This window comes from Anneissia japonica, unplaced genomic scaffold (genome assembly GCF_011630105.1).
Source record: "Anneissia japonica isolate Jap-2015-1 unplaced genomic scaffold, ASM1163010v1 scaffold287785_len535756_cov143, whole genome shotgun sequence".
NCBI lineage: Eukaryota > Metazoa > Echinodermata > Crinoidea > Comatulida > Comatulidae > Anneissia > Anneissia japonica.
This window is the reverse complement of record NW_022696924.1, coordinates 238,463-248,192: the sequence shown is the minus strand read 5'-3', so window position 1 is coordinate 248,192 and position 9,730 is coordinate 238,463. Positions and strand designations below refer to the sequence as shown.

Genomic DNA, 9,730 nt, shown 5'->3' with positions numbered 1-9,730 from the left:
CTTACATTTAAGACAAACAAAAAATACCTTCCTTAATTATCTCACTCAAGGCCTCCTAGCATATAAATTAATTTAAGCTGATTTCTTTGCAAGTTAATTTGACAAATCTGCCCCAGTTCCTCATGAACCTCAGCTTTGCCAAGTTAAAGGAATTAGCATTTCTAGTAGCCTGGAAATTGCACACTCTGACTGTAAAAATGCTTTTTCAAAGTAGAGTTTTTTGACAAAATTGCTTCTTTCCCACACCAAACCCCAACTGTTGCCACACAAATACGAAACTTCAGTTAAAGACCTATAGCCCATTTTAATAATAATAATAATTGTCAATTTATATAGCGCATAATATAAAATTTGTCTATGCTCTTTACAGCATGGAGTAGGAGAAATTATTAAAAGTTTCATCTATAAAAAATATTATTCTGAGAAGCACGAAGCTCTAATCAAAGATCCATGGTCTGAAGAGCAGGTTTAAAATAGATAGCCACCTTGTAATGCACCAACAGAGAACTAAGATTTAGAAGTGATTAGTCGTTGCACTTGTATACGTATATTGCCGGCATTCTTTTCTTCTTATTGTTTATCTAGGGAACAGTGAAATGTGTAATTTTACTGTTCCCTGGTTTATCATACGTCTAAGAATTCCACAATTGCCAACAATGAATAACAGATTAAAAAGTACATCAAAAAGTGGATAAAATCACAAACACAAACCAAATGTGATGTGACTAATTAAGATTTTAATTGCCAGTTAAATGTACAAAAATATACATGTGTGCGAGGGGTGTTGGTGTCGATGAATAGGCTGCCGAGATGGGTGAGTACCCCCGTCACCTACTGCAGGATATATCGCTAAAGATTAAATTAAAACTTTCCACTCATCTAATACAGCTTTGTTGAAAAATATCATTGAGGTAAGCTAGTGTTCCCATGATTAAATATACTTTCATAATAGCTTTGCAATGAACTTGCTGCTAAGAGAAAAGAATAAAATTGTAGGTCTATTTCATCTCAATTACTAAACTGATTCTTAACATTGATGCTAAGGTAGTACCGAGTAGGGTTTTTGGTGTTACTGTATATTATTGCTATGTTCTTACACGTCAGCTAACGGTTAGCAGGATCCGGATCCTGCTAACTGTTAGCTGCCATGCGTCCATACGAGAAGATCCTGATCCAGATACCAAGAATATGATGATCAAATCACTGGCCAATAAGAAACTGGAAGTTGGAAATGCGTACGTGTGATTGGTTGATGATAGAAACGAGCTCGAAGTGCTAACTGATAGCGCTTGCTAACCGTTAGTGGTATCCGGATACTGCTAACGGTTAGCGCTAACTGATCGGGCGTTTTCACACAGGACGTGCTAACGGTTAGCAGTCGATCCAGATACTCTCGTGAGAACCAGACTTTTCTGATTTGAACCCAGGATTGAAACTTCAGCATTTTATCCTCGATCCCAACTTTCATTGCATTAAGTTTGATGTAAAATAGATATAAAAGTAAAAGGGGTTAATTCATATTTGCTGTTGCTATAATATATTATGATGTTAGTGTTTACTATTTTAAACAATTGTAGTATTCCATTACTGAGTATTTAACGACATTATTATTGGATGTATGCATTTCATTGAAAAATGGGGACTTCTGAAAATATATATCTTCTGTAGATATGTCCGTAATACAACAAATATTAACATAATTGTTATTATCTTAGTAAAATATTAATTAAAGCCATTAAAAAAAGTTAACTACCGTACAGTTTCCAAACCATATTTCCTTTAATCTCAAACTGTTGGGAACAGTTTTACAGAGCTAAGAATTTGTCCACAACAATTCACGCAATTAGCTTACAACTTATTTCAATTAAATAGATGAAAATCTCTTGTAGATTAAGTTTGAAATCAACCACAATATCTGCTTCTGTTTTTCAGAAAATATCCATCATTTTTGTCTATTATTGTAATAAATATCAAAACTGCACACCTAAGCTAGATATAAACAAGAGCATTAGAATCTTATGTTTCATCAATGAAATCAAGTGTTTTTCAAGGTCTCCATCTTTTTTACAATTGTGTGCATATTTTTATCAATCAATGTATAATCCTCATTGTAGGCCAAGGTTGGACAGCAAGTGAAAAATAAACAGTTGCAGCCCAAGCTTCAACAAAGTGTCCTTTAATTTCATCGGCAAAAACAAAATTTAGAAATGTGGAGCTATACAAGCAACAGGGAATGTTGGAAGGTTGTAGTTAAAGCTTTTCTGTATCAAGTCAGTTTGCAGAAATACTTTGTTTTACTAGCTGCATTTTTTCTTTTTTAAATAGAAATTCAAAATCAGTTTTATAGCCTACTAACTATAAATCATATATTTTCAATTATTTTTTAGAACAGTTTTGATAGTGTCTGTTTGAGACAACCAATCGTAGTTCTGCATTTATCAAGTTTTTATTCTCAAAATAAAAACCATAATGATTTGTTCTTACCGATGAAGCTGTGATTACTGTATATTATTCCTTATACTATTTTCAATTTGATATCAAGCTTACATTCTAACTACTATAAAAGATACAAACACAAGATGTACAGACAATACTTCACAATAGATGAGAAAATTTGATAACATCATAGTTATTATTTGCACAAGATCATAAAGAATAGAAATAAGAGAAAAAAAAATATATGTACATGTTTTAATTAGCAATTCTCCAGAAGGCTTTAAGCTCATAATATGAAAAAAATGCTAACTCAAAACATACAAAGTGAATGAATTCTCATTAAGAATTAAGTAAATAGAGACATTAAATACATAATAATCTACTTATGAGAAAGAAAACTGGAATAAAGTTGTTTAAAAAAATCATCTGAACAATGTGTTATCAGAACTCTATCATCCCTGCCTAAAAAACATTAAAACAATTTGTGAATTGTTGACTGATGTCCAATGATTGGACACGGTCTGACTGGTTGTCATTGCAAAATGATTGACAAATCAACATGGGAAAACCCTACACCAGGCCAAGATCAACAGCATTCTCCTGCCAATAAATAATTAGGATGATGGTGATGATGATGCATATCTAAACAATCGATTTGACACGGATCATGGCACGCACAGCGTTGATGGCTTTCTGTAATTGGAGAAAAACAGGAAAAATTTGTATCAGAAATAAATGATATTACAGATTTAATATAACAAGTGTATAATTGAAGTCAATAATGGTTGTCAACAGTCCTTGACATTCCATATTTTGCAAAAATAATACAAATATATATCCAGATGGAATTTTAAGTACAGTATCTGTATAATGTATATCTAAGTGTATATTTATCAGTATTTAATATATGAAATATAGCAAGGTGACATAATATATGAATGGATATAGAATGTAACAAGGAGGTATTATTTACAATATAATACCTTTTTGGTAGTGTAATGATAGAAAGTGGCTTGATATGGAAAATTTCATATAAGGACAGGATGAAAATTAAATAATGTATGAAGATGATACTATTTGAGTAAAGAGAAATTTCCAATGATCATACCTGCCATCTTCTCCTGATGACATATTTCTTCAGTTTTGCCTTGGAGATGGCTTTTGAGGAGGCAGCACCAGCTTTAATTAGCCAATCATGTTTCAAGCACTGTGCAGCAGAATTCCTTTTGCTAAAATCATAATAAATACAAGTAAATAAATGAATAGATAAATAAAGTAATATCTAAGGATTTATCATTGGATAATTTTAATATGTTTTTTCTAAAATGTTATAATATAAAATAATATTTTAAAAGTTAGAATATATTAATGATTTAACATTAGCAAGAAAATTTATAGTTTAAAAGTATCATTCTTTTTGTTTTTTGCTAATTTTGAATTAAAATTAAGCCCTGATGCAAAATAATTTAATAATTTAATAAAAAAAAAAAAGTTTTAGTGTACTTTAATTTTTGAAGTGTGCTGTTTTGTTGATGCACCATAAGAATTTTATGGAGGGATACAGGTACACAACAAATTCTCATAATCATTATTATTAATGAAAATGGATCTTACTCTTGATCTTTCTGGAGTAAACATTCAATGAAATTTTTTGAAGCATCTGAAATGTCATCAAAGCATTCATCATCCCAATCCCATTCCACTTTAAGAATGTTCGTCATTGTTTCACCTTCTGTGTCACCCATGAAGGGGGACAAACCACTCAATCTGAAAATAACAATAATAATAATAATATTATTTTTACATAGCACACTTTACACAAATATGATAAAGGACATTAAGAAACAAAACACAACGTAAATATCTGAATCAAAACATTGATTTTGAAGGTTCAAATCCGATGTACAATTTGCTTGTGTTCCTCTTGGTATTTCATTTAAATTTTCACTCTATGGTAATGGGTATAAATCAGTAAATCATGATATACATAGCGATGTAAACTATTGGGAGCTATGAAGCCATGAGAGCATATCCCCGGCATTGGCGGTGCTTAGTGGGGGAGTGAGGAGAAGGAAGAAAACCCCTTGCCCTAAGAAAATGTATTATCATCAATCAATAATTTGTTCACTACCCTAAGAAAATGCTGGTAGTTTGTATTGTACAGTATGAAAAGTTTGCTGAATGATGCTTACATAAATATAATAATTTGAATGATTAGCATCCTATTTAACATATAGAATGATAATTTTGTTATAAACATTGAAAGCTGGAAGTTAGTTTTTAGCCTTTGAATAGAAGATGAATACACTTTATATATTTTACTTTTTTCATTCTGTATACGTAGTTGCAGTAGAGGCCTGCATTATCAAAATAAGGTTTTGCCCTTAAAATAGCTACAGGGTCCAATATTTCAAAGGCTTTGTCCCAAACACCAGGGCTTAGCAGCCCTTTAGTCTTCCAGTTGTTGGGGAGATATCTCTCCAGGATTGGAATATACATGTAATGTTACATAGCACTAAAATTCTAAAGGCCAACTCAGACAGCGTCGGCCGACGCAGCCCGACTTGATTTATCGTCGGGGACAGTCTTAAGCCGTCGTGAGAAATATTAAACATGTTTAATATTCTACTACGCGACTGCCACACCATCGCGTCTGCGTTCAACTCACACAGACCCGACGCGACAACAAATTGCGTCGGGCTGCGTCGGCCAACGCTGTCTGAGTTGGCCTTTAGAATGAATGCTCTCAATAACATAACTTACAAAACATATGCAATAACTCCCACACTCCACATGTCAGTGTTGGTGTTGACTGGGTCAAATGATACAACCTCTGGTGCAAGAAACTCAGGGGTACCACAAGAAACTTTCAGTCCATCTGTGTATTCTTGAGCCAGACCAAAATCAATGATTTTGATTTTGTTACTATTTTTACGAACACAAAGAATATTCTCTGGCTGCAAAGAACAAAAACATTTCCATGGAACATGAACATTCAAAATTTATGTATAATATTTGCATAAATTAATGTTTGAATAAATAATTTAAATTAGAATTTTCTCATTTCAGCTCTATTGTGGTGAACATTTGTTGAGTGCCTATGTATAATCTCTAGATGCATTTGCAACAAAGGAAAGAAGAGAAAAGGAATCGTAAAGAAATGGGAAAAAATAGAATGTACAAGGAAATTGAAATTCAATAGCGTTGAAAAGGTGAGTTTTGAGTCTTTTCTTGATGATGGGCAGAGAAGAAGAATTACAGACTTGAGCAGAGTATTACGAAGCTTGCAGACATAATGAGGAGCTTGCCACAAGACTTAAACCAGGTACTAACTGCACCCGTCGGCCAATGCGATTTTATGGAGAGCGCAATGCCATGACGCGCGCACCGGATCGTTTATAATGATGATCCGTTCAGACTGGCACCGACAGTCAGCATACAGCGTCGCATCATCTAATGCTTACGGATCAGAGTTGGACCGTGTTATGGTGCAGGGCTTTAGATGGCATTGATGGTGCGAAAAGTGTAGTTTTGCTAGTGGTAGAAAAAAGAAAACAACAACAACAACAACAGAGCATAGTCATATTAGGTCTGATACATACCTGAAAGATTGAGAATGTAGAGCTTTGTACAGGCAACAGTATTTTATAATATGATGCTTGGCAGGCAATCAATATGTATATAGATCATTTTGTCTTTCTCAGTTAAATTTATATATAAAATAATACTAGTGGTAAAGGTATGTATTAAGGTAGGAAACATCAAAGGGAGGATTTTTGGGAAGGTTTTTTTTTTTTTAATAGAATTTCAAGCAATAATATTTGGAAAATAATACAATAAATTATCACATTCCTGTGTTTTGAAAAGGCGATAAAAATATATTTTTTACCTTCATATCTAAATGTATAATTTTCTTTTCGTGCATGAATTGCATGCCTTCACATATCTGTGTCATGAACATAACACAGTCCTTCTCAGTCAGATCAAACTCCTCATCAATAACTCGCTCAAACAATTCTCCTCCAGAGACACTAAAAACGATAATTTTTATAATATTAAGGAATTTTTTTTTTTCATGGCATATGGAGGGTGACTCTTCCGGCTTATCCTAGAAAATCAGCAGATATTCAGCGGCCCTCTTAAATAATAATAATAATATAATTAATAATAATAATAATTCTGGATAAATAAATTAAATAATGTGATGCTGTTATCAGAGCAAAGTCTCTTTATGGGGCCTAGGGAGTGAAGTTGTTTTTAGTAGTTAGAAAAAGTCCCTGCTGTGCTATCAGTACGGTACATACTGCATCTTACCTTAAACAGTTAATCACTATTGTTATAGCAACAACATACACAGATACATGGTGTATGTATCCAACCATTTCTTATAGACCGTAGTAGATAAAAGAACAATACCAACAAAAATAAAAATATCAATTAGACTTATTATGTCTTATTATTGAAGTAAAAAGTACATGAAAAATAAAATTATACTAAAAAAAACTATGAAGTAAAAAAAAATAAACATGGAAAAATAATTTAACATCAATGAGCTGTTATTGATGAGCGATATGACTTACATTTCAAGAATGATAACCATGTTATTTCCAGAACCAAAGCAATCATACAGCTGTAGAAGTTTAGGATGCTGCAGTTTCTTCATAATATCTATCTCATGTTCCACCTCAAAAACAAATGAAATTGGGGAAACAAATGAAAAACCTAATATGATTGTTTTTTTATACGATACCTTAACTGGGCATAGGGTCTACACATATTTCTGGCCGTAGATGCAACAGACAGCATTTGTGTGCAAGCTCACGTAGATGATGTGTCTTTCTATATCTGTTGCAAGTTGGAAAGCTTGATTTGTTCATCAGAAAATGTCTGAATTGTCAAACATTATCTTGTGATTTTGACTGACAAAATTAGTGTATTTTTTGATTTACAATAACATATAATAAATTAAATAAGGTTATTCAATCAGAATAATTAAATGTAGTACAATGCAAATTTCAATTTTATATATTTATACAGCAGAACCCCTATTAAGGCGACACATTCGGGACCAAAAAAGTGTCCCCATAATAGGGTACCCCTATTAAGGGGACAATTTTTTTGGTCTCGATGGTGTCTCCCTATTAAGATGACACTTTTTTGTATGTAGTTATACAATGAGGACATAGATTATTTAATTTGATTTCAATTGACCTAAGAATGAGTTACAATATAAATTTAAACTAAATTGTAACAATAGTTTTCAGTGCAAATAAAACAAATACAACACAACACATGATGAAATCAAAATAAATCTAATTAAAACAACAAAAGATATTGTTCTGATTCCAGTGCTGTCACAGATACAACAGAAGGAATAGAGTAATGACTCCAAAATCAAGGTGAGGGTAAGCCAAAATAATTAAAAATTCTTGTGTTGTCCACGTCTTGGGAAAATCCAAAAAATGGGTAGGAAAAGTTTTATTTTTTTAAAATTTGTTTAAATTATTTTTTTTAATCCAATAGTGTGTTTATGTGTAAAAAGTAGAAAATACACAAAAATACAACAAAGACCATTTTTAAATCTATATTGTAGAGTAAAACGATCGCATAAAGCTGTCGCATAGCATACACATACCATCGCAAGAGGCCCATTATAGTCTTTTTTAGCTGTTAGTAAAAAAAAAAAAAAAGGGAAAAAAAACTAAAATGCAGACCCTCAGTTTCAAACCTTTTGGGTCGGTCGGGTGTGGCCAACACAATCATTTTTTTTAAATTTGGATTTATGGAGTGGATTCCCAAGATGTGAGTTGGTCGATGTGTTAAAAGATATATATATATCACATTGTTTCACGGAAAAGTGTCCTCTTAATAGGGGTGTCCCAAAGGAGGGTTTCTGCAGTAGATGGCTGATGAATAGCTACATCTATTTTTTACTTTGTCATGATTTATGAAATACAAGAATATTTCATTCAAAATGTTTGTGAATTAGTAAACATAATTGAATTTGGACTATAATTTAGATATTTAATTTAATTTAAAAAAAATTGGCTTAAAATCCCTATTGTAATTTATTCATAGAATATTTTGGCTGTTAAAAATGTGAAAACCATGAGATGTGAATGCCATCATTGGCTTTGACTGCTTTGACATGCCCATTGACAGTTAAAATTTACTCACTGTATTCAAGACATAAGAGTGACTGATTAAATTATTCCACAGCCCACAGCAAATTCACCTGCCATAAGTCTCATTGGGAGGCTTTGGGAGTGGAATTGATTTGAACCTATTCCTTGGAACTGAAGACAAGCATCTTACAGTAGCTGGCACCAACTTCCACTCCACTTTAAATGGATATCCATTTTGAATATTTACTTATATCGCATTATCTAGTTTGATTGCAGTATACCATTGTGCAGGATCATAGTATGATTATTTTCGATATCCTAATACTAGAAACAATCTTTGACTTCATTGACTCAGTTTTGAAATGTTGATCTTTAATGTACTGACTGGATAATCTCAGTCAGCAATAACGGATTTGTTAGTACAACAAGTTTTTACCTGCAGAACTATTATTATAAGTATATTAGATCATACCTCCTTTTTATCAGCTGGTTTTTCAGCTTTGATGAACTTTGCTGCAAATGTTCTTTTGGAACTCTTCTCTACACACCTATTTACTGTTCCAAATTTACCTCTGTGGAAAAAAATTTTTGAATTGAAATTATTAACTATTAAGAGATTTAATAGTAAAATCAGATTGCTCTTATTTTCCTAAAAACTTATTTCATTCTCTTGTAATATCAAAAAGCATCCTCATTATAGTTCAAAAGCATTAGGTAAGGTGATATGGAGCATATTTTGAATTGAAATCATAAATTAATTAGAGATTTAATAGTAAAATTAGATTGCTTTATTTTCCTAAAAAACATATTTCATTCTCATTGTCTTCATTAGAGTTCGTAAGTATTATGTAAGGAAGGTGATATGGAACATCATTCCTTGCATAAATTTGATGGTATTGGATTTGATTGTTATCCAAATCATGAGGCCTAGACTTATACTAATATACTTTCGCATTTCACATACTCTACAGATTATATATATGCAGAACTAAAAATTAAAACAAACAATCTACAAACCTTCCCAACTCATCTTTAATATCATAAAACTGTTTGACATTAGTTGTTTTGAATTCAATCTGTCTGGGCTGGAATGCCATCTCATCTGAGAAAAGAAAGTGAGTGGTTTGGTTATATAAATAGTATTTTTACAATTTCACTTCCTTATATAT

At 32.1% G+C, this 9,730-nt stretch overlaps 1 protein-coding gene across 1 annotated transcript in view; it reads right to left on the bottom strand.

Moving 5' to 3' along the window:
- Window positions 1-1,757: 1,757 nt before the first annotated feature.
- Window positions 1,758-9,730, bottom strand: part of LOC117102184 (myosin light chain kinase, smooth muscle-like) — a 13,543-nt gene continuing 5,570 nt past the window's right edge. The window contains exons 3-10 of the mRNA XM_033242401.1: window positions 9,579-9,663; window positions 9,034-9,133; window positions 7,017-7,120; window positions 6,326-6,467; window positions 5,200-5,393; window positions 4,051-4,203; window positions 3,545-3,665; window positions 1,758-3,129 (exon numbers count right to left, since the gene is read on the bottom strand). Coding sequence (XP_033098292.1) covers window positions 3,079-3,129; window positions 3,545-3,665; window positions 4,051-4,203; window positions 5,200-5,393; window positions 6,326-6,467; window positions 7,017-7,120; window positions 9,034-9,133; window positions 9,579-9,663 — 950 coding nt within the window. The 3' untranslated portion in view covers window positions 1,758-3,078. The remainder of the gene's footprint in view (window positions 3,130-3,544; window positions 3,666-4,050; window positions 4,204-5,199; window positions 5,394-6,325; window positions 6,468-7,016; window positions 7,121-9,033; window positions 9,134-9,578; window positions 9,664-9,730) is intronic.